General features: G+C 44.4%; 1 protein-coding gene across 3 annotated transcripts in view; it reads right to left on the reverse strand.

Moving 5' to 3' along the window:
- LOC138304451 (histone-lysine N-methyltransferase, H3 lysine-36 specific-like) overlaps window positions 1–26,418 on the reverse strand; it is an 833,106-nt gene that overhangs the window by 342,247 nt on the left and 464,441 nt on the right. For all 3 annotated transcript variants that reach the window (XM_069244519.1, XM_069244517.1, XM_069244518.1), the window contains exon 10: window positions 7,920–8,032. In XM_069244519.1, the coding sequence (XP_069100620.1) occupies window positions 7,920–8,032 (113 nt within the window). The remainder of the gene's footprint in view (window positions 1–7,919; window positions 8,033–26,418) is intronic.

The following is a 26,418-nucleotide window of genomic DNA, read 5'->3' on the forward strand; positions in this document are numbered from 1 at the left end:
GCCCCCACCTAAATCTCTCATTAGCACCCACCACCGCAGCACCCCTGTTGTTTTCCCAAAGCGATATAACCTACTCTCTAAGCACCTTAAAACGCGGCAGGGCCCCTGGATCAGACTGCATCCCAGCAGACCTGTTCTCAACAGACCTAGCATCCTGGTCAAGATACCTCACCATTCTAGCTAACGCAATAGCATCTGGGGCGCCAATCCCCGAGTCTTGGAAAGTGGCTATTGTTATTCCAATCTTTAAAAAGGGCGACAGATCACTTCCCTGCAACTACAGACCTATTAGCCTAATTGACTGTGTCCAAAAAGTCTTCTGCCACTGCCTCCAAGGAAAGATCGAAGTATGGATGACTGACCGCGATATCCTTAGCCCCCTCCAAGCCGGTTTCCGAAAGAAGATTTCCACCACTGACCAAGCCCTCAGATTCCTATTATTATATTGGAAAATAGTGTACATTGGTAAAGACAGCCTTTATGTAGCTTTTGTGGACCTCAAATCTGCTTTTGACCTAGTACCTCGCAATAAACTTTGGGCCACTCTCTCTCGGATGGGAATCCCGGAGCACATTCTTGCCATTTTGATACGACTCCACGAGGACAACTACGCATAAGTCAGGTGGGGCAACAAGGGCCAACTAACTGATAGAATCCACGTTTCCCGGGGTGTGCGGCAAGGGTGCGTACTTGCCCCGACCCTCTTTTCCCTGTATATCAATGAAATTGTCCCCTCCCTCCTCAGACTGCAGGCTGACGCACCCTCACTTGGCACACAAAAAATCCCAGTCTTACTTTTTGCCGATGACACTCTTCTGATATCCAAGACCCCTAGTGGTCTAAGGAAACTCCTTGCGTGCTTCGAGCGTTTCTGCTCATCACAGGGACTCGAAATCAACGCCTCGAAAACAAAACTAATGACCCTTAATCCCCACAGATCTTTTAAAGGGAAGTTTACTCTGGAGGGCTCCTCACTTGAGAAGGTGGGCATTTTCAGCTACCTGGGCATAACATTCACTGACAACATGTCCTGGAAGCCACACATAGGAAAACAAGCCCTAAAACTAAGACAAACAACAGGGGCTCTACTAAAAAATGTCCACCTCTCACACACAAAACCAATTCGCCCAGCATTACAGTTATACGAAGCACAGGCCGTTTCCTCAGCGCTTTACGGGGCTGAACTTTGGGGCTATACCAAAACCCAAGACTTAACCACCGCTGAAAACAACTTCCTAAGAAACCTTGTGTCCCTTCCGCTAAGCACCCCACTGTTCCCTCTCTTCAAGGATCTCGGCATCAAACACATTGGTCACAAAGCCCGCCTGCGACCCCTGCTGTACTGGCGGCGTCTCTGGACCACTCCGGAGCTCGACATCTTCACCGAAGCTCTACAGGTCATCCTAAAAGCCGACCATCTTCACAGAATCCCCTGGCTATGATGCATCAAGGATCAACTGTACTCACTTGGGCTCGATGATCTCTGGAACTCACCAGCCACGTCAGTCTTTCCCTCGAAAAGCAAACTAAAGGAACTATACTGGCAAATGGCCAACCACGAAGACACGAGGGCTGCACTGCACACTACACTATCTTGTGACTTTGCCAACCTAAAAGAGTCATGCAAGTACGAAGCTTTCTGGGACCTAATCACGGCCCCAAGGGAAAGGAAACTGTACTTCCAGCTCCGCATTGGAACACTCCCATTAAGACTTTTCACCAGTAGCTGGTCACACAATTAATCAACCGCATGCCCCGCCTGCAAAGCCCCTGTCGAGAATCTCCCTCACCTCTTTTTTGCTTGCCCCGCGTACACCGCCCCGCGTACACCGCCCCCCGTAGGAAATGGCTGGCCCCGGCATGCAGACTACTGGGAGTCCGCTGCTCTGCGCTAGCCCTGCGAATCCTCAGATCAGACACCAGCCCTACGCTAGTGATCGCCATCGCCAAATTCCGCGGAGCAAGTTGGCTTGTCAGAGGGAAAACTCTTATGGATAAAGACTCTAAATAAGACTGTCTCAACATCCTGCGCAGCGCATTTTATTTTATTCCATTTTTATTCCACTTTTATTTCACTTTTTCCATTTTTCTCTTATTTTTTACTCCCTTTTTATCATTATATTTACCTGTAATTTTGATTATGTGTATTTATTTGTATTTATTACTGCTCGCGCTTTTTTGGCTCTTGTAGCCGCAATAAAGCTCTTTTGAATTGAATTGACTCACACAGGGGGTTACCACAAAAAAGAAGCAGATAAGCATCAATACAAGGGTGGGGGCGAAGAAAAATCATGAGTCGTCATCCTGCCCACAAAATACCTCTGGGGGTGGGAACAAAACCTCTTCTTCTAACTTTTAAAAGCCTTGATGCTATATTTGTAAAACCAAAGGCCATAGGCCAGGAGACAGTTCCTGTCCTAAGAAAGGCAAAAGCCCTTTACCACTACTAACCCCACTTCTACTCCTATGGGCCCCTAGCAATAACAGTAGAGGAGGGACTACTAACAACAGTCAGTCCAAGAGTGTATCTGGGCTCACCTTAGATACTGTGGTGGGGTCTGGGCTGATTAGAGAGATCAATGAGGCAGTGCTAGTCTCTGATGGGGGTATTAACTTTGCCACCCTTGCTGCCGGTCCCTTTAACATGGGTAAGTACAGGCAGCATCCCTTGATAAATGGTGTTGAGGCTGAGGCCTATGCCAATGTCACTACAGTGACTGAAAAACAGGTGTCTCCTGAACAGCACCTACCTGGTCACACGTACCAAGTGACAGATGCTCATAGTAACACTTTGTGCCACCCCATGGCAGTTATTGATATCAGCTGGGAGGGGTGGGGCGTCATGGGGGGGTTATTACTGGCCCTAAAAAGGTTGTGGTATCCTCAGACCTACCTGTAGAGTGTCTACTAGGGAATGAATTGGAGACTTCAGCTTGGGCTGAAGTGGAACTGGAGGACCATGCAGCAATGCTGGGTATCCCAGGGTACGTCTCACAAGACAACAGCTAAAGAAGTAAAAAGAGCATGGATCCTTGGAGCCTGGAACAATGGCCCAAGAGCTTCCTAAACCCAAGAGCAGGAAAGATAAGCAAGTAGCCCCTGCTCCAGCCTTCAGTGAGGATTCAACTCCTGAGGGAGAAGAATCCACCTCTTGGATGGAGCCTTCACCAGAGGAGCTGCAAGCTGACACAGCTGAGCTCTTTAGTGCAGGGAGGAATTTAGTGGAGAACAACAGACTTGTCCACACTGGAGAGCTTGAGGCAGCAAGCTGCAGCACAAGAGACAGGTGATTTCAGTGGCACCCATAAGGTGTACTGGGAAGACAGTCTCATACATTCAGAGTCAGGGGATCCCAAACCTGGTGCCACCAGGAGGTTGGTGGTGCCTCTGAATTATAGGGAGTTTCTGCTGACCCTGGCACATGAAATTCCCCTGGAAGGTCACTTGGTGCAAAGCAAGACTTACAACAGGCTTGTCCCTTACTTTCACTGGCCCCACATGTCTGAAGACACCTCTGGGAACAGATTCCTACTGGTGGTAGTGGACCATGCCACCAGGTACCCAGAGGCCACTCCTTGCTGCCAAAGCCCTTCTTGGTATCTTTTCAAGAGTGGGTTTTCCTAAAGAGGTGTGATCAGACAGGGGTGCAAACTTCTTGTGTGCTTACCTGAAAGCCATGTGGAAATAGTGTGGTGTTACTTTCAAGTTCACCACTCCTTTCCACCACCAAACAAATGGCTTAATTGAGAGATTTAACAAAAGTCTCAAGGGTATGATAAGGAGACTCTCAGGAGGTGGGATGTCCTGTTACAATGCCTACTCTTTGCCTGTAGGGAGGTCCCTCGGAAGGGTGAGGGCTACAGCCCATTTGAACTTCTGTATGGGCACTCTGTTAGGGGTCCTCTTGCTCTTGTAATAGAAGGCTGGGAGCAACCTCTCAAGCAAGACATTGTGGGCTATGTGCTTAGCCTCAGATCAGGGAAGGCTGAGTACATGAAAAGGGCCACTAAAAACCTTCAGGCCAGCCAGACGTTGCAGAAACAATGGCATGACCAGAAGGTTGTACTGACCGTGTACAAGCCAGGAAAGAAAGTGTAGGTTCTGGAGCCTGTGGCTCCCAGAGCACTCCAGGACAAGTGGAGTGGTCTCCACACCATTGTGGAGAAAAAGGGTGAGGTTACCTACTTGATAGACCTTGGCACTCTCAGAAGCCCTCTCAAGAGTGCTTCATGTGAACCGCCTTAAGTCCTACTATGACAGGTTTGATATGACTCTGCTCATGGCAACTGATGAGGGACAGGAAGAAGAGAGTAACCCTCTCCCTGACCTCTTCTCCCACAGTGCAACTGATGGTTCAGTTGATGGGGTAGTGCTTGCTGACTGCCTCTCTGAGTCCCAAAAAGAGGACTACAAAAACCTCCTAGGACAATTCTCAGAACTGTTCTCCCTGACACCTGGTCAAACCACATGGTGTGAACACACCATTGACAGAGGGGACAGCTTGCCTATAAAGAGCAACATTTACAAGCAACCTGATCATGTCAGAGTCTGCATAAAGTCTGAAGTTCAGAAGATGCTAGACCTAGAAGTCAGAGCCCTCAGACAGCCCTTGGGCTAGTCCTGTAGTACTTGTCCCAAAACCCCACTCCCAGAACGGAAAAAGGGAAATTAAGTTTTGTGTACACTACAGAGGTCTCAACACTTATTAAAACAGATGCTCATCCTATCCCTAGGGCAGATGAGCTTATAGATACACTGGCATCTGCCAAGTATCTAAGCACCCTTGATCTGACTGCTGGCTATTGGCAGATCAAGCTATCAGAGGATGCTAAACCTAAAACACAATTTTTACCATTGGTGAGCACTATCACTTTCCTGTGATGCCCTTGGTGTTGAAAAATGCACCTGCCACAATCCAAAGACTGGTGAGTACAGTTCTCTAAGGTTTGGAAGACTTTAATGCAGCTTATCTTGATGATGTGGCCGTCTTTAGCTCCACCTGGGAGGATCACCTAGTCCACTTGGGGACTTTTTTTGGAGGCCCTGCAAAAAGTTGCGCCTCATTATCAAGGCCTCTATGTGCCAGACAGGGCAGGGGAAGGTTGTATATCTGGGCCACCTGGTAGGTGTAGGTCAGATTCAGCCACTACAGGGGAGAATCCAAACTATTTTGGATTGGACTGCCCCTACTACCCAGACCCAGGCTGGAGACTTTAGGCCTCACTGTGAACTACGGGAGGTTCATTAAGAACTATGTCTCTATTGTAGCCCCTCTTAATGACCTTACCTCCAAGAAGATGCCCAAGAAAGTGTTGTGTACAGCTAGCTGCCAAAAAGCTTTTGAGGATCTTAAATGAGCCATGTGCTCTGCTCCGATTTTAAGAGGCCCTGAGTACTCCAACCAATTTATAGTACAGAAAGATGCTTCTGAGGTAGGGGTTGAAGCAGTGTTGTCACAACTGAATACACAGGGCCAGGATCAACCTGTAGCTTTTAAGCAGAAGGTTGACCACCAGGGAAAACGGTTGGCCAGCCACAGAAAGGTTTGGGCTTTGAAGAAGCTGAGGCCATACCTGTCTGGCACTCACTTCCTTCTTCAAACAGACCACAAGCCCCTTCTCTATAATTAAAACAAATGAAAGGTGAAGATCCTAAACTACAGGGAAAGGACTTATCAGTGGAATATACACCTGGGAGTAACCACTCCACTGCAGATGGACTCTCCAGATATTTCCACTTAGACAATGAAGACTGATCAGACAAGGTTAGCCTTTTTGCCCTTCATTAGGAGTCACGGTTATGTAGGAAAGTACCATCTTATTGGCATGGGTACCTCCACTTTTCCCTGCTGCCAGCGTGTTTTGAATGTGTTCACTGGGATCCTGCTAACCAGCCTTTGTGGGAGGAGTGTAAATTGCCTCAAGAGAACCAGTGAATAAGAGTATTTTCAAAAAAAGTAAATAATAATCTAGTAGTTCACTGTTCATTCCTCAAAAGCAAGTCACTCATCAAAATGACGAGGTCCAGTCTTCTGGGCTTCCATACGCAAACCTCTGTGACAAAACAAATGTCATAAAAATAATAAAGTGAACATAGCACTAAGATATGTGGTATTGTGGAGAACATGTCAAATTCATACAGGTGTCATTACAGATGAGTCAATCCATGGACAATGCCCAAAATGCAAAGATTTAACATAAAACAATGTGCACTTTTCAAAACACCACATGAGATATGTAGTCAAACAGTGTGAACTGGAATAGATTCAAAAAGCAAAATATAGAAAAACACAATTTGAAAGTTTAAAATTAGACCACGTCTTAAATAAAAACTAAAAATCCTATGCTGACAGCAGAGAAAATTTACCTAAATTATTTCCGAACACTAACGTATAAAAGGCCGCTATGACAAACTCCTGAATATTTTTCAAGAGTTGTTTAGCATTATTTAAAAAAAAAAAAAAAAAGTCAGAAATTTTGCTTGACTTAGGCCGATATCTTTTTCTTCTCTTTTATTCAATTCAAGCACACCTAGCTCTCATACTTCTTACTAGATCTTTAAGTAAAATGAGTGGTTTATTTAAAAACGTTGTCCCAGACGAACAAGTTACTTACCCTTGGTAATGCTTTATCTGGTAGAGACCCTATCTAGCTGCAGATTCTTTACCTCTGAATTTCACCAGGCGTCAGACTGGATGCAGAAGAGTTTTCGTGAGCAGTGGTCACGAAAGCCGATAGGCTCCTCATGTGTCATCGGCAGTGTCCACACAGTAAGAGACTAAGGAGAATGCTCTCATGTCTCACAAAGAATTAAAACCAGGAATGGCATAAGCAGACCCAATTTATAAATACAAAGTTTTAACCAAAGTTGGCCTTAGGGTCATAAATCATTTTACTAATCTCGAATATTGCCCAATTATATTTATAGGATAAAGGCACACTGGTAGTCGTAATTCCAGGATGGGGCACTCACTGGAAAATTTGTTAACAATTACAACTTTTGAGTTTGTGACTATTCTCAAACTTCTCGCCAACCCATTGCAGACCGGGAAATGGACAGCATTCACGGGCAATCATAGAAGCTTAACGTTTCCAAGATGGGAATGCGAAATTGGACACCCCGAAAGTTGTTGGAGTGCTGAAAAAAGGGGTTTCTTCTCTTGGATAAATATATTCCTTATGGTGGGGAATAAAAGAAAAAACAAGAAAGAAAAATACTGTTTCTGCCCAGAGGAAATGAAGGTGCTTTGTTAAGTGCAACTGCACGTAAAATTACCCACATAGCAATACCTCAGCATTGTCTGAAAAAGAAACTCAAAAGTCTACTAGCTTTGCGAATTACTTAATCCGGAAATAAGTACCTATACTAGGTCGGAGGACTGCAAGTGCAGATTTACAAAGACTTTTTAAATTGGGTCCTAAGCTTTTATCGCACCCACAGAATACGTGCAAATTTTAAGATGAATGCGAAAACAGAAGACAGAAAATCTGTTAGGGTTAAACTGACAGGTAAGATTTGCTTCAGCCAGTCCATGTTAGCCATATGTGCTCAATGCTTCTGGATTTAAATAATTCAATCATTAAATTTTGAACAGCTAAAAAGCAATACACCGTCAAACATATTTTTTATATGTCACAGATCAGCTATCTTTCTTCCCTGTCAGACAACTTTTTAGTTTATTTACTATGTCTGTGATTTCCAAATTGAACTTGATCGCTCTACCTCCTATTTCCATTGTATGATCATGGAAAGAGGAACTAGCACACTTGGCACAACCATGAAGGGAGGACTGCCCAGAAGACTGCCACAATCTTGCTTTAGTTGGCAAAACTTTAGCTCTAGAAAAGACACAACAAACCTAAATTTTTTTTTTTTTTTAGCATTAAACCAAACTTTTGTCTTGCCACAATTGAATTTACCTCTATAAAAGAGTTCTCCTCAACCGTTGTCTTGAACTTCCTTTCTCGTCGAAGTGCTGCTTTGGAAGGTTTAAATCTCCTCCTCCTTCGCTGCGAATTGAGACGGATGACCGCTACGGCAGAAATGAAGACGTAGTAAAATTACTCTTTAAAGGAATCTTTATGATAAGCAAAAATGGGTTCTCCAGAAACTGTATTCTCCAGGGTCAAATGTATAGCCTTACTTTGTTACAAGGGGAGCTCTTCTGGTACCTCTTCATGTTTAGCATTTATTTCAGAGAAGGAAGAGGCAATTGCTCTCAAGGCCCAATACATCTAAATTCTATAAAAATTAGTAAGCTAGAGTCATCTAAATTGCCTCTGGGAGAAATATTAGGAAGTTGAGACACCTCAAATCAGCATAGGTATCAACATTCATTACAAAATAACACAAAGATATTTTCTCTTCTCCACCATGGACAATGCGGTAAAGAGACTTTCGGACGAGAAGGACAGGGTGTGCTTTCATATAAATTAACTTTCGTATGGTGCTCTGATACTTTTTGGTTAAGGTTGTGCCTAGTACAAGTGGAAAATAAACTAAAAACAGACTGAACCACGTGGGATTATACTGCTCTGCAGTATCATCTACAATGGATGCACAAATAGTAGTAAAATAATTTCCAAGCTCAGAGTTTAAAAAAATGACCGAAGTGCAGTCTTGGGCAGCAGCTTCTCTTGCGGGATGAGGCCAGGACTGTAAAAAAGTTACTTACCTTTAACTACAGTTTTGCAACCTTAGTATCTTTCATATATTCATGTCTGTTTAAATTATTCTGACTGTGAATCCTACGTATATTTACTACGAGTATCACAGCTATACATTTAATAAATCAATCTATGTAGCCTTTCTACCAAATTCTCTATATGTTAAAAACCAGATAATGAGATGGGGAGGCATTAAGTATAGCCCTTCCACCCACATAGGACAAGTTCAGATTTTGTACATGCTTTACATGGGTGGAAGGCGGGAATTACCCTAATACACCGAAGACACAAATGTTGGTGGGAAAATATAATTAAAGTAAGTAAATCACTTTCTCAGCATAAATCATTCATAGAAAAAGAATGTTCTTGAATTACATCAGCAAGCAGTACATTTTAACTGGGAAGATAAGAATGAGACTCACCTTACTGAATATTATTCCAGAGCACCTTCTTAACCATTCAAGAAGCGTCCTTGAATGTCATAGACAATCAGTTGCACTTGGCACATTTATGGCACTTGGGGGATTTAATAAAATATCTACTTGTCCATGGGCCAGGTTGCTTCTTAAATCTACTTGCCCTGTGAAAAAAATCTACTTGTACCTTGGGTGCCATGTAGTGCAGCAACAAATTATAGCAGCAATCTCATTATGTAAGCGCTCTGATAATAGCCTCTCTGATTATGCCAGAGCTAGTATTATAGTAGGGCGATTTCCTTATTTTGCCACCTTTCCACAGATCTACATAGTGGGGTTGGAAGAAGCAGTTAACAACAGTTCCAGGGCTGGAATGCCTTTGACTCTGTGCAAAACTACTAACTTGTATGTTTTAAGGATCGTCACCAGCTTTCCTCTAATCTTTTTCCATGCTGAGAAAGGATGGAATGTACTTCTGACAAGGGTAAAAGCAGAAGTTCTGCCAGGGGTGGAAGATGAGCATGAGCAAATCTACACATACATATTTACTAATGCTAAAATACAGTTCACAAATATTTTCTGTGGCAATGTATGCTTTTTGAGACCCAAAAACATTTTTTTGCTTTTTGCCAATGTGTGTTACAAAGGTGAGGGTCTTGAAGCTCCCACAAAAATAAAGTGTTACAAAAGCCATATCAAAGCAAGACATGCATTGACAAAACCAAAAGACTGACCACCGATGTCTGATCGGTTGCCTTTGCCAGTGCTTGTTTATTCTTAAGTTTCCCACAATCTTGCTGAAAATTGTTACACTTATTTTCCATTATGAATATTTTTAGGAAGTAGTAGCATGAATCACCACATTTCACTAAAGGATGCTTCAAAGAAATGGAACCTACATTTCACAGTAATTTAGCAAACCGTTTTGTTCTGCTTGCATTTTTTTTTCTTAACATTTTATTTTGAAAGCAAAGAATCATCAATCTTGTTAACAGGCTTCCACAAACACCTGCATCTAATGAGCATTCTGGGAGCATTATAAGTAGCCTCATATTGTTAAACTTTTCAAACATGTGCACACTTTTTTTTTTTACTGGAACCACTGTCAGTAGTGCAGTGTGACCTTACAACATTTATTTAGAGCACTTACCTTAACAATATAGGTTTTGCAATAATGAACCATAAACACAAGTTCGAACAGAATTAACATATGAACACAAGTACCGCCTCAACTGACGGCAGTTCCTTTCCCTGTAAATTGGCAGCCAAAGAGTTTGTGCTGCAGGGGCTTTGGCCTACTTGTCCCAAGGACAAAATAAACATGAAAACATGTTGTCTTTGACCCCAAACAATAAGTCCTGGGCATCTGGCTATAGAAACTCCACACCCCTGCAGAGGTGGATAGAATTTCAGCCCATCGACATCTACAAGAGTAGGTGCGTTCTATCTGATTAACTGCAAAGACAGTGGGTGCGTTCATGTATTAGATGCATTTTGATGCATAACACAAACATCTTTCCACTAGACTTAGATGATAAGAAAATATTTGCAATATCACAAGTTATCCATGATGACATTCTGAATGAACTTTGGAACACATCTGTGACTTGTCCACAGCATGTCAGTCTGTGAAATGCAATATATGGCACCCTAGAGAAAACAGCCAGTCTTTTTTCTATTCATTTTAGACATGTGATCGCTAATAAGTATGCTTTCTTCTATGCCATAGGCATGTATTCTACTTTAAGAAAATGCTTGAAGGGATGGCAAGTTAACTGACAGCACTACAACCAGTTCCCATAAATGAGCCACCCTGGAAACCAGAGGAAGTAGTAAAATATGACTTGAACACATTTTTATATTCTATTTTTGAAGCCACCCTCTTTGAAAAAGGGAGGTATATCTTGATTCCTTTTATTTTGAGACTGTAACAAAATTAAACAGAACAAAGGAATATCCAAAACCAGCAGGGCCATCTGTAGTAAATGTAGTAAAATAAGATGAAGTCATTTTCAAAGCAACTCGCTAACCTAACTTGCAGTATCGTCACCTGAAAAACCTTTATATTTGTACCAGGAACAAAATAAGTGAGTAGGAGATACCAGGCCCAACTTAGACTTACCTGGGCCTGGTCCTTCGACCAGGTTTGGCCCTTGTGGACCTCGCTCCGATGCGGTCTGAGGCTCCCAGTCTTGTTCTGAGAATGGCTGAACCAACAATGTCAATATTTAAGGATCCCTAAGTTAGCAAGTAAGATGATAAAATGGTCTTAACAAGACAGTAGAAGCCATGCACGTTTTAACCTGGGTGCCTTTACTGTCGCTGAATGACTGGCACCTTTGCTGATGGATGGCAAAGTTAGAATACTGCCAATATGTCTCGTATGATTAACATCCACCCACATGAGTGGGTGGTGTTCTTCCATGAGCTCCAAAAACTGAATAAACCAATCTTGTTTGAATTTTGAAATCTTAAATCCAGTTTTGACGGTCAATGTATTTTGAAAAAAAACACTACTGAAAGAAATGCCTAGTTCTCAAGTTTACAAAATTTGTTTGAAAATAGGGACTACAAAATTAGCCTTGTCTTCTTTGTACGCTGCCGACTACAGGCTACTTGAAGCCGCATTGGCTATGTCCATTGCTGCATCACTTTTTGTTAAAATGGACTAAATGTTGCATTGTTCGACAGTTGCCCATCATAGTGTGTCAAAATAGGAAATACATTTCTCATCGGGATTTCCAAACGGCGAGATATTATTGACAACAGAGAGGTAATTACTTTTGGCTCCATCCAACGAGATTACCTACTCAACACCACACAGTACTATAAATGCACACAACTGAGACACGCATGGTGGGCAAAAGACTTAGACGTGACAAACATCCCAGAATATGCTGCATTCAAAGGTAGGTTGTTTCAGGGGGGTGCTGGAGAAAGCAGTCTCTTGTACATACAAAACCATTAATAATATGCGTGACAAATAAAAGAAACTAAGGGAGAGGTGAGAGGACAAATTGGGGAGACTGGATGACACAGACTGGGAAGCGGTCCTAATGCACCCACGAGAAGTGGTGATTAATTCAAGACCCCGATTGATCAATATGAGATCCTTCACAGAGTCTACTATGATCGGGTCCACCTACACAAATTCGGGAGAGCAGAGACACTCAATTGTCTGAAATGTAGGAAGCCTAGGGGATCACTCTACTACACACTCTGGGACTGCCCCTCAATACACTCATATTAGAGAGAAACTGTGGAGGAACTAGGTAAGGTCCTTGACATATCCATAATGGCAGATCCCAAGTACATACTCCATGGTATCCCTACGGAGATAGGCAATCCAGGTTCTCTTTAGCAACCTTAGTCTTGTAGTGGCAAAAAGAGACCTAGCAAAACAACAGTGGGCACCAGAGACTCTCACCTTAGCGGAATGGTGGATGGGGATTGATCGCTACATGTTTATTGAACAGTCAGGTATAAAGCCAGAGGTTGACTAAGGAAATTTGCTAACATCTGGGGTCAACTAAAATGGAATAAATGTGGTGACTGACGATACAACAACATTGAGAGAATTAAACTTCGGACTCAAAGTAATGAGGCCTGCTTATGTGCACATTGTTTGCTGTTGAATTGCTCAAGGTGAAATAAATGAGAGTTAGATTGCTACATGTGATACATGCTTACGCACAACATCACGAGAAAGGTGGTACTGGGCACGCCTTGGTACATTATTCTTTGTACTGTTTAAAGACAAAAATAAATACAAATACTAAAAAAAAAAAAAAGCAAACATTACAGTCCAACCCATTCACTGTCATAGCTGTCCCGTTCTCAAGCCAATGGAGTCAACTCTTGTTTCTGTTGAGTTCATTAAGATGAGGTTGACATCTCAAAGGTTTTGACACAAGAGGCAAAGGAGCCATTAAAATGCATGGAAAATGTGAGGGATCAAAGCAGAGAGAGACTGATAGGCAAGCAGGCTACAATTCTGCAAAAACAAATGGAGGTAGAGCAAGTGATATAATTTGGGCACATCTTCTGACTTGGAAATGAACCAGTACCTCCTCATCCTGCTTTTCGATGTATAAACCAAGAAGGTCTAGGTAAAGTAAGCTCAGGGTCCTCTCAAGTGTCCAAGGGAACGGTGGTGCAGACTTCCATATTACCACAGCCACGTCCCTGCCCGTCCCGCCACTTTACTGCGGCCCGCTGGGCTGGAGGTTTTCACCTGCAGCCTGGCAGGAGTCGAATAACTGCCAAGGTTTTTCTGACTAGGGCCACCACCAGCATTTTCCTAAAAGTCTCACCACCATTAAAATGCTGGCGGAAAGGTATCCCGACAACAGGAACTTGCAATATCCCTAAAGATCTCCGCACATACGCACCCACACACACACAATCACACACCCCCACTCACACTATTCACCCCCATAGACACGCATATATACCCATACACATCACACCGGCACACACTATCTACACCCACCCTCTCCCTTCATCTAGATACATACATACATACTTTCACCCCCTCACTCATCTTCATACAACCACACACCCCCACCTCCAATCATACCTCACCGCACGGACACACGTGCACACCATGTACACATACAAACAGGCACTCACAACCCCTTACACAGTCACCCATGGACACACTCCCCACCCCTGTCCACATACATACACACACGCATCACCACATTTACAGACACACACACACACACACACACAATCCCTCCCCCTTCCTCCTCCTTCACATTCATGACACGCATACACACCCACCCATTCACACACCCCCACCCCCTTCCTCTTGCAGACGACACTTACCTTGTCCGACGAGGTGCTCCTCTGTGAGGGGACGGGACCCGGCGCTCCCACCGCCACACCAGAAAAAGACCGCCACACAGATTTACTGGTCATAATTCTGTGGGCAGACTTTTTCTGATGTGGTGGTGTCAGCAGTGGAACCGCCGATGTGAATGCCGCCGGATATCCAACCACCAGCAGTGTGGATATCCAGTGGCAGTCATAATGCAGCAGTCGGGAGAGTTCCAGCAGTGGCGGTCTTCCGGCGGCTGTGACGGTCTTAGGAAAAGACTGCCGTAGCCATAATGAGCGCCAGCGTCTTATCGAGGTGTAATAGGCAAAGGTATCATCAACAAGTAAGCTATCATAGCAGAGATGGGTTCTGTAACTGTCAGGGGAGTGGCCAAAAAGTGTGTTGAATGTGAGGGTGCTCAGCAAAACAGTAAATGGATACAGGGTAGTCGACGAACTGATAGTCAAATACAGCTATGTGGAGCAGGAATAGACAGATGGTTTGAAACAGCCCCTTTTAGCGCCTTCTCCTGAGGCATTAATGTCTTTCTGGTTAAAAGGAGATTTTTCAAAGAGGTGGGGTATAATCAAGAGAAGAGTGATTGTGGCTGGATGAATTTACCCTTATTGTCAGGAAGCCCACTGTAGCAATTATAGTGGTTTGATTGTTATTCATAATGCACTTTTGTATTTTTTAGGTGCTGCAAATTATCAGTGTTATTATTGTCTAATTTAACAGCAGTCTATTTACTGACCACGGAAGGCTTAATTGGCCTTCCCAGTTACAGATGTGGCTTTAAAATCGGAACAAATATCAGCCTCCAGCATTAAACTTACTGTGTTCATGTTTTCTTTTCATGTTTTCTCCTGGTGGATTTTGCCTCACAAAGGGAATAAAGCACCCTCATTTGATAAAGATGAAAAAGTTTTGACAATCCTTCAGAGATGTATGAGACAGAAAACGATTTGCAGTCCTCACCAAAGATGTAAGTTGTAAAAAGCCAATAAATCCACCCTATGTGGACGTAACCCAAAACTACTGTTCTCAGACCTCTGGTCTTACATGCCCTGAAAGTATTTTTTTGTCTTTAGGAGTCAAATTTAACATTATACGATGAAATGCAGGTAACCTGGAAGGCAAAGCTAACACCTGTGCTCTATCCTACCAATCTGCAGCCGAACCAGGAACAGCCAACAAGGGCTGAATCTGAAATTAAATGTGTGTTTGAATACTGTGGAAATAAAACAATACAAAACTTATGGCAACTAACAATTTAAAAGCATGTGTTTCTGGGAAAGATTCAACGCTAGAGAATGTAGCAGGTGATCTTGACAGTATATCAATCTCAAGGAGCCATCTTTAAAGACAGCATTACAATTAACATTAAAACCACTTCAAACATACTTTGCATTTACAATGCACAAGGTCTGAAAAAACGTAATGTAAACGAATCAGACAAACCTGAAAAATCAGAAGAAATAAATGGCAAAAAGTAAAAAAGGGACAAAGAATAAGATGCCAGAAAACAAAAGATGTTGAACACAGTACATCTCTATTGCCCTCTATTTTCATTGGTAAATCTGTCAGAGTCTACCTGCAGAGATTTACCACTAAATGCTGCCAAAGCATTTATAACTATAAACCTCAATTTTGTTGTCCGGTTTCAGGTACGCAGACACCCAACTCTTCTTCTCACTCACCAACAACCCCTCCTCCAGCAAAACCAGCATCCACAGATGCATGACAAGTGTCACCGATTGGATGAATAACAACTGCCTGCAGTTGAACACAGACTGATCTTTGGCAACAGCAGCAACACGTGGAACGACTCCTGGTGACCATCAGACCTGGGACCCACACACACTACATCCGACCATGCCAGAAACCTCTGAATCATCACCGACAACAAGCTCAACATGAAATCACAAATATCATCTCTGACTGTTTCCTCACTTTGTGCATGCCACGTAATGTCTTCAAGTAGCTACTTCTACACACAAGATGCACTGTGACACAGGCCCTCATAACCAGTTGACTGGACAATAGCAATGTCCTCTACTTAGGAATCACCACGCACCTCCTACAGACCATACAGAATGCAGCAGCCAGATTTCGTCCTAGGCCTTCCCCGAAAAACCCACACCACACTGGCTCCCCATACAGAAGAGGTGGCAATTCAAAATGCTAACCCACACACACACAAGGCATTACACAACCAAGGACCCGCTTATACTAACCAGTCTCTAAACTTCCAGCAACTGTCGATAAGACTACTCTCTGTATCCCTTTCACTTGCCCATACTCCCAGCATCAATCAAACAGAAATTAAGGAATCTTCTTCTTTACGTTGCAGCAAAAACTTAGAACATCCTTCCCACACAACTCCGGACAATCAACACACTTCCGAATGGCCTTCAAGACCTGGCGGTTCGAATGAGCCTCCGGGTCCTGCAAGGGCCTGGATATCCTATTGGGTGATTAGCTGTGCTTTATGAATCCTGATTAATTAATTGATAGTATGTTGTACAGCACTAAAACAAGAAACCAAGACATAAGTATGTATGTGGTGCAGTGTGTGTGTGTTCGGGTGCAGGATGAATTGACAACATTATTTATTTAAAGTCAACCTCAGAAACATAGGTAGCTACACACACTCGCCAGAATTTGCAAGTTACACCTATTTCTGGAGAGAATATAGGCAAACATGTTTCAGAAGAAAAAACTGATCCACGGAGTGGAATTTCTTAGTATCATGGAGCACATTTTAGAAGAAGTTACCAAGTTAGGGGATATCCATAAAAAGGCCTAAAGGGCAGATAAATAACCTTTAATTTAATATTGCCCTATGCTAGGCCTTGTTGGGCTAAACATAAAACAACACTGAAATACTTCAACGCTTGATCTATAAAATGTTTGTCGTTTGGACTCCAAATCAGGCAGCAAATTCAGGCAGCAAATTCAGGCAGCAAATTTATCCCAGCACTCGGGAGTAAATGTGCTTCATATATGGACTCCTGGTATCAAAGATGGCATACACATCTTCAGGTGCTAAATGGAACACGTTCAAGTGCCACAGGTCAATCTTTGCGCACAGATTGTTTATCTGCAGCACTCTGCCCTGATGCTGCAAAAGAAAATACTCCGGAAGCGTGAGCCTGATCATGGGGCAGACACCATGCCAACAAGTTTCCAGGTACTACACTCTCCTGGCCCAATCCAGAGCCACTAATATGACTTGCTTCATGCACCACCTCAGTTCTCAATGGGAAGTGAGAGGGATCTGCCGCTGGTCCAACTGCAGTCAAGCACCTACTATAGCAAATCATGTGCTGTCACCTCTGAAACTAGTTGGCATCAGACATGTTACATATCGCACCAAGACTTCAGATTCCACTTCAGAGTTTGCATGTGTCACCTGGTGTAGTTGACACACAGGATAGAGGAGACTAAAAGGCTGAGAAGCCTTATAGCTGCTCTCATTGAGATGCAGAACCACGTATGAAACATTAGGATCATAACCTGCATGTCCTAGACTCGTTGAAATGGAGGAAGGGCCCAGAACTGCACTGTTTACTAAACAGCTCCTATAAAAATGATGCCTCTACAAAGGAGATAGATGCTACTTCAGCTCACTGATAGTCTGCTGATTGTCCCTCAGTAACTGTGGCAATGCGACCTTCAACAGCCAGTAGTCTAGGAAGGAGAAAACTGATATTACCAACCTCCTAAGATCAGCGCCTAACACTACCATTGCTTTTGTGAACACCCAAGTGGCCCTGGTGAGGCTGAAGGGAGAAGAGAAAACTGAAACTGTTCTTGCCCTACACTAAACTACAGTTAATGTCTGAGGGCCTGCAGGATGGGTGGGGGAAAGTAGCCTCTTTTTAGCATGGTTACCCACACTTTTTGCCTGTTTGCCAGTGTGTTTTACTGTGTTCACTGTGATCCTGATAACTAGGACCCCAGTGATTATGCTCTCTCCCTTCAAACTTGGTTACTTACACCCCACATTTGGAATACTGGTGCACCTATGTAAGTCCCTAGTATATGGTACCCAGGGCATTGGGATACCAGGGAATCCCCATGGGCTGCAGCATGTATTATGCCACCCCTCAGGAGCCTATGCAAGGTGGATCTGCAGGCCTGCCATTGCAGACTGTGTGAAAGGGTGCATGCAAGCTTTTCACTACAGGTCACTGTACCAGGTCACTGTAAGTCACCCTTTTGGCAGGCCCTCCTATCCCGGAGAGCAGGGTGCAAGTACCTGTGTGTGAGGGCACCCCTGAACTAGCAGAGGAGCCCCGTGAACTCCAGTGCCATTTTCCTGGACTTTGTGAGTGCGGGAACGCCATTCTGTGTGTGTACTGGACATAGGTCAGTACCTATATCCAGCTACATATTGATATTTCCAAACCTAAGTATGTTTGTTATCAAACATGTCAGAATCATACCGCAATACTGTTGACAGTATTGGAAGTATGATTCCATGCTCCCTGGGTGCTCCTTGGAGGTCCCCCAACATTGTTCCTACCAGAAGTCTGGGGTTTTCTGGGCAGCCGAAGCTGCTGCAACCCCTCAGACAGGTTTCTGTCCTTGTGCTGCTTGAACAGCTCAAGAAGGCAGAACAAAGGATTTTCCTTGGGAGAGGGGGGCAACACCCTCTCCCTTTGGAAATAGGTGTTACATGGCTTGGGAGGGGTAGCCACCCCAAGCCACTGGTATGCTTTGAAGGGCACATTTGGTGCCCTCAGAGCATAAACTAGTCTACACCTGTTCAGGAACTCTTAGACCCTGCTCTGGCGTGAAACTGGACAATGGAAAGGGGAGTGACCACTCCCGTGTCGACCACCACCCCAGAGGTGGTGTCCAGAGCTCCTCCAGAGGGTCCCTGGGTTCTGCTATCTTGAATCCAAGGTTGGCAGGGACCTCTGCGAGCATCTGAGTAGCCAGGTCAGGCAAGTGACGTCAGCCCCCTCCTGATAGGTGGTCACCTGGCTAGCTGACCATTCCCCTTTCAGGGCTATTTAGGGTCTCTCTCTTTGGTGGGTCCTCAGATTCGACTTGCAAGATTCCAGCAGGACTCCTCTGCAACCTCTACTTCGACTTCTAGCCACTGGAACCACAAATGGACCCTCTAGGAACCGACAATCTGCATCCACAACTAAGACTCTGCTTGCAACATCGTCTACACGGCTCCTTCCAGCTTCTGCAACATTTTCCCGGCTGTGCATCCTCTGACGGTGGCAAGTCTTCAGTCTGCACAAGAAGGAAGAAGGAATCTCCATCGGAGTGAAAGAGTCACTCCCCTGCATCCGCAGGAACCAACTGCAACGATGACCGGCTGCGTGGATCTCCCCTCATCCTGAGCTGCGTGGATCCTGCATCACGGGTGGTGGTCCAGAGTAGTCCTCTTGCTCCTCTCTCCCAGCTGTCCAACTTTGGTGGAGGTAAGCCTGTGCCTTCCCACGGAGGACAGTACCCCCGTGCACCGCGTCTCTTGCAGGTACCAATGCTTGTATGCATCTCCTTCAAGGGATCTTCAGGCTCCGTGTAGCCCCACCGCTCGCGCTGCTTCGTGAGATGCAGGGCCCTCTGCGTGCTTTTTCCTGCAGCGTGGGACCCTTCCCCAGTCATGCTGCGTAGGCTCCTCTGACTCCTAGTTCCTCGTCCAGTAGGTGTCCTGTGGGGGCTGCCTCTTCTTCTGTAGACTCTGTGCCTCGCTGAGGGTCCCCCTAGGACTCCCCCTGTGGGCTGAGTCCTCCTGGACCTTGCTGGTCCCCGGCAGCTCCACCTTTGCTTCACTGTGACTTCTGCCTTTGCTAAGGCTTGTTGGTGGCTCTTCCACACCACTGACTGACTGCAATCATCCATCTGGCATGGGATGTCAACTGCATCCTCGAGGAACTCTTCACCTGCTCCAGGGCTGCATTCCTGGCCATCTTCATCCTACTGTCGACCAACTCCTGCATCCACAGCTGGGTGGGTAGTAGCTCCTGCTCCCCCTGGACTCTTCTGTGACTTCTGGTCTTGGCCCCCATCTTCCACAGGTCTTCCTCTTCAGAATCCACCACTGATGTCTTGCAGTCTTGTCTGAGTGTTGCATTTCCTTCATTTTCTTCCTTTGGGATGGCTTGGGGAAAATCTAGTAATTTCCTCCTTTCCTCCTGGACGCTAGGGGGGACTGTGGTACTTACCTTTGGGGTTTCCTATTACCCCAAGGTCCCCTCGACACATTCCACTTACCTATGTCCTGTGCTCGCATTCTATTTGTTTAGTATATGGTTTCGGCTCCCACTAGTGTCACTACTGACTATTTGCATGTTTACTAACACTTTTTATGACTATTTCTGATTGCTAGTGTACATATCTAGTGTGTTACTTACCTCATATTGAAGGGTTGCCTCTAGTACTTTTTAGCGATTGTATCACTAAAATAAAGTACCTTTATTTTTCTAACACTGAGTGTTCTCTTTCGTGTGTGAGTGCTGTGGGACTACAGTGGTATAGCATGAGCTTTGCATGTCTCCTAGATAAGCCTTGGCTGCTCATCTACAACTACCTCTAGAGAGCCTGGCTTCTAGACACTGCCTACACTACACTAATGGGGGAAACCTAGACCTGGTATAAGGTGTAGGTACCTCAGGTACCCACTGCACACCAGCCCAACTTCCTACAATGGGAATAAGAAAAAATGCATCCTGCAGGTCCAAGGCTGCCATCTAGTCATCAAGATACAGGGTAGACCGAACCTGGGTTAGAGTGAGCATTTTAAATTTGTCTTTTGGTAGAATTGCCTCCAGAGGGTAATGATCTAAGATAGGCCGAATCCCCCTATCTTCCAGCATAAGGAAATAGTGATAGTAACAATCCTTCTGAGTCTAAACCTTCTTGATGGCTAATCTGCAGAGTAAAGTTCACACCGCTTGCATGAGGACAGGTGCTCCTCAGAGAGCCATTCCGATGCGGCAGGAAGGTGCAATACGGCAGCAAGAAATGATGGGGCATTGCAGTGTTGAACGAACTGGAGGACCCTTCTGTTGCAGGTGATGAATCTCCACAAAAGAAGAATGTAAAGGTTCTGTCACCCACAGGGTGGGTGTTTGCTACGGAATAGCAATTTTAAGCAGCACTGAGGGGGACTGGGAGGGCTACTGCCAGTGGTGGGCCTGCATGTTGCCTGTCAGATCCATGTCTATGGCCACAAAAAGGCAAGGGTGACTGCAGAAGGGGCAAGAGAGACTGGCATCACCAGTACACATTTCCTTTGGAGTAGCCTTGACATTTCCAGCACTGGTGGTGGCAGTTGCCAAAAGACCTACAAAGTGTGCAAATGCCTTTCTCACTTAACAGTGTTCCAAGGCAGAAACAGCTTTTTCACCAAATAGACGTAATAAATGAATATTTGCAAAGCGCAACTGTCACTCGCTAACGAACATTTTGATGCTGAACTTGTATAAACCACAATCAGTGAGGTAAAGGAATAATTAGATAAAGGAATAACAGTCGGGGACAAGAAAAAGCCAGGTCTTCAGACTTCTTTTGAATGTGGTTCACTGTCTATAAAACAAAGGAAATTCAGGGGTTAATTCCACGCTTTGGTGCCAAGTACCGAAAAAGGGGATTGTAAATCAGCCCCATCCCAACCACTGTCATCTCTGGGTGGTGGCAAGTGGCACGCTTTGGTCAGAGCTTCAGTCAAAGAAAATAGAGCCTCTGCGGTAGTAGAAGCATAGAATCAGGCTCTTGCTTTACTGGAACTGGATACACTGAAGCATATTCAGAGCACAATCTTGATCGTGATCAAGCTGAAGCCTGTTCAGGGACAGATATCAGACTGGTGTCAAATTTTCATCCAGCATCAACACTTAAGGAATCGTCTTCATGAAGTGGGAATGACAAAAACAAAGGCTACGCTGAACACCATCAACACCTGTGCCATCTGGGCACACGATTGCCTATTCAAGCATGAACACATTTGGATTGAAGATAGCAGACGAGGGAAGTTGCCCCACTGGTCCAAGAGTAGGCCCCATGGGGATCAAAGTCTATGCTACAGAAACTATGGACACTACAGAAATTAATTGTCCAGATGGAAGAGACAAGGGCCTGCATGCCAAGGTTGCCCAATCGCCCACGGCCAAGAAGGATCATAAGACAGGTTACAAACAAAAGGTTTTGAATACAAAGAAATAATTTATACGTAACTACTTTAAAAGAGCAAGGAGGGGAGCAGGAGATCCCAATGACCCTGGGGCCAACAAAACCACACAAATGGGCCTTTGCAATCCTACATTGGATGCTCCAGATTGCCCACTAGGATGTGCTAGAGACGCAATAAGTTCCAGCCTGGACACCTCAGCAATAGTTGATTTGCTAGATTTGGCAGACACCTCAGATATCACAAGGAGAAAAGTAACAACTTCTCAATCTTGGCAGCCCATCTAGCCCCAATTCTTACTTAGTGGGCCACAACTGTGGACCCGAGAAAACTAGAACAGCTTCCTCGGCATTGACCTGCCACCAATCGGCCAAAGGGCAGGTCGATCCTGCAGAAAAGAACAAATGGCAAATAGTGGCAGAGATTCACCAGCCAGATGATCCACCAAAAGAGAACATCAATGTGCATGAAAATCTAGGCAGCAATCGATTCTGCTCTACCCCCCAACGAGGCGCAAAGGAAAGGCCCTCGGCATCCTTTTCTATACAAGAATTAGATGGCTGGATCTCTCAAGAACACAGCCTTGAAATGCCAGGAAGTGGCAATGAGACGAAGGGGAGGTTAGAAGTGACTACGGGGGAAAAAAATCAGCTAAATGACACAAAGGGACCCGAGGGCGGACCAAATCACATCATAAATACGATCAATGTACCTCTCCTTGCAGCAGTTAAAGCACTTACCTGGCAATCACATAAGATGGAGATTCATCTAGAACTTACCAACATGATCGCCCAAAGCATACTTGCATTGAACAATAAACTGAATCTACTAAGTTGTAAGCTAGACAAACTGGGCAACACAGGGCAGGTTGATAATATGCCTAAAGGAACTTACAACGATGAAATGATAAACTATCACACTGCCAGAGCTACTGGCTATTCTCATTCAACACTGCAAAACTGGAGAGGAAACCTACAAAAGGGGTCTCTCCGCTTGAATCGAATCAGTACTTGGAAGGGAAACCTCAACACTCACAGAAGGTGAGGAAGTAAGCAAGGAGATGAAATCAGACAACAGGGAACCAAATACAATATACTCAAAGTGGCTGATCGCCACTGACACCAAGGTACGTGGTAACAGCATAGAAGAGCGAGACTCTGGGGAAATTACCAAGACTTTGCACAAATCTGACACCAGGAACAATCAGCAACTAACAAGAAGACAGAAGAAGAAATTGAAAAAATCTTTCAAAGTGGCAAAAAAAACACAAGCAGATTGAACCGCATAGGAAAGGCATCACAGGCCTTGGGGGTTAGGCCAGTTCAGCTGGAGACCTACCCAGTGTTTCAGCAGAGACAACCATCCATTTTGGCTCTCGAAACTTGTTCTAATACACATACCACTTTAGACCGTGGGGAGGTCTTTGGTGGACAAGGGAAAAACAACACCCAAATAGGCAAACATGAGGATAGTACTGGCACAACCCAGGCGGCAGGGGACAGAGTAAGCTCCTCCTTGGAGCTCCAGAAGAGCGAAGGCCATACAAGGGTCACAAAGGTCTCAACCACAAACAAACAGGTACCCTCACAATCGGATGTCATAGAACCTGCATTGGAAACAGTACAATCATGAATGGGTGAGAATGGCAACGCTTCCCCGGGAGGGGACCATCCCGAGAAGAATCCTATGAATCATAAGCCTGTAGTGAAGGATGGAATAAGGGTCACTGTAGGTTTAATCCAAGACTCAAAGAAGGAAGAATAAATATTTTATAACAAATCTAACAGAGAGGATATAAAGACGCCTGGAACCAGGAAACAATCACAGCAAGAAGTCTCAGAAGAACCAATTTGGTGATCAATCAGAATAGAATCAGAAGGCGGTGGGAGGAAAGCCCTCCGGTATCTACACAAGTGATCCTCGATACTAGGCAACAATTCCAGGAAGATCATAAACAAGTCACTCATAATCGAACACAGAGAAAATCATTATAGAGTATGCCCTCCGGTAATCAGACAAGCGACCCCTACAACCTGGCAACAACATCAGAAGGAATCGTCTCAAAAAACGAATCATCAAACAATTAGAATAGATTCCAAAGGGAAACAGAAGGCAAGTCCTCCAGCACCAAGATATGGGAACTGGGACCATCAGGCCCACACACTGACACAGGAAATTAAACCATTACTAGAAGCAACGGATCAGGCACAGAAGTATCCAGGGAGCAATGAACGATACCATCAAACAGTAAACCGTGTAGTCATCAGAGAGAATTCCCCTGCTACACATAGGTCTGAGAATGTACAGGAACAATGTGGCATGCTGAATTTAAACGCTGGAAGCACACATGTATCAAATGAACAAAACCACCGAACAGCGACCCGGGTAGTCACCAGAGAGAATTCCTCTGCTACAAATAGGTCTGAGAATGTACAGGAACAATGTGGCATATTGAATTCAAACATTGGAAGCACACAGGTATCAAAGAAACAACTGTCAATCATTTTCTCTCCCCTATATGCAACTCAAGGACCCAGGGACAAACTCAATAGATCAAATTTACTTTGGCTGTAGCATCATATACCAGCTTTAGTGTATCTCTCATCAGAGGATCTCTCAACAGTAAATTTTAATACATATGCATGGATCACCCAGAGAGAGTCTACACTAACGACATGGGCTGACCAGGGCACCATAGAAAGAAAACTCAAACAAGGGCTTTTTGGAGAATTGGGGTATACAAATCAGTAAACCAGAGACACAGCGCTACCCTCGATTTCTAGCTAGGGAACTTAAATTAACATGCCCAACTAAATCTGTCATCATTCTGCGAGGGACCCAGACGGTCAAACCCTCAAAAGTAGACAAGAGACTTATCATACATCTGACAAGGCACTTAGGAGGTATTCAAGTAAATGATGTAAGCAATTATGTTAATAAAGAGGGTAGGGACTGGGGGTGGCACCCTGAAACTCTGGCCACTAAAGGGGAAAGGCAGGTTTAGCAATAGAGGACCCCCTCCAAACGAAGCCAATAAGATGATTAGAATACTCAGCTGGAATGTGGCTGGCCTGGCCACCCTCATTGCTAGTCCAAATATTGAAGGCATCTTAAGCAATGCAGATATTCTATGCCTACAGGAAACTTGGACGCCGGAGCCCAAGCCCATATTGGGATTTTTAACCACTCAACCCGCTCAAAAGAAAAACTTGTTTGAAAGATCCATGGGTGGTATCGCAACATATGTTAAGCTAGGCCTAGCGGTTAAATTGGTGCCTTGGGAGAAATCAACCTGGGACATGCATGCGATAACCTTACATGGTCTAGCTCTTTCCAAAAGAAATTACACCAATATCCATTATAAATCTGTATATAAATCCTAAGCGGCAAAACAAGAAGACAAGGGTCAAAATCATACTGAAATTATTAAAGGATTTCTTAAGTGAATATCCGAACCACAAACACCTAATTGCAGGAGACTTTAACATTCGGCATCTTGGTCAGGAGGTAGGGTGCCCTGGAGATGATATAAGATCAACGCTAGAAACTTTAAAGGAATATGACCTGAGAACATCCAGCTATAGTAATACAGTAGTAGGTTCACTGATTACTACATTCAGAAATATATCCACATTGGATTACATCTTCTTATGTCCAGCTTTATTACACAGTTGTGTATGCCATAAGGTGATAGGAAGATCAGAGAGTGATCACAATCCCATAGAAATAGAGATTGACCTCCAAGCATCTAGACTCCCGTCCTGCAGAACCAGTGAGCTTCAATTATCAACTAAGCTATGCCCTCAGACAAGAAGGATTAAATGGAGCCTGCCCTGTAAGAGGAAATACAATCTATGGAAGCAGGTCAATGGCCCATCCATTAAATCTCAGAAGTGGGACAGGCAGAATTAGTGACCAGTGGGCAAATACGATTAGGAATTTACATGAGCCACTATGTAGCTTTACGCACCAAGGGACTGCAGGAAGTAAAAGACAGAAAATAATCAGATCCACAAAATCTAGGGAATACAGGCAGTGTAAATGGAAATGTAGGGGGGCAGAAGCATACTGCAGAAGGAATAAATCTTTTGAAGCGGAAGCTCTTACAAGGTTGGCAAGGAAAGATTGTAAAAAAAGCAATATGGGAGATGAAGCAAAAGGAGATTGAAGAATGCTGGATCCATCTATACGCATTATCACCACCGAGTAAAAACAAAGAATTTTGTGACTATATCAATTCTTTACTCAATGGAACAACAAGAAAGGATAATGCGATATCGGCCAGCTCGGGGAATCCCACATAGGCAACCTCTATGTGGATCTAGAACACTCCACAGCCCTCAGCTCCACAGGGTG

This window comes from Pleurodeles waltl, chromosome 7 (assembly GCF_031143425.1).
Source record: "Pleurodeles waltl isolate 20211129_DDA chromosome 7, aPleWal1.hap1.20221129, whole genome shotgun sequence".
Taxonomy (NCBI): domain Eukaryota; kingdom Metazoa; phylum Chordata; class Amphibia; order Caudata; family Salamandridae; genus Pleurodeles; species Pleurodeles waltl.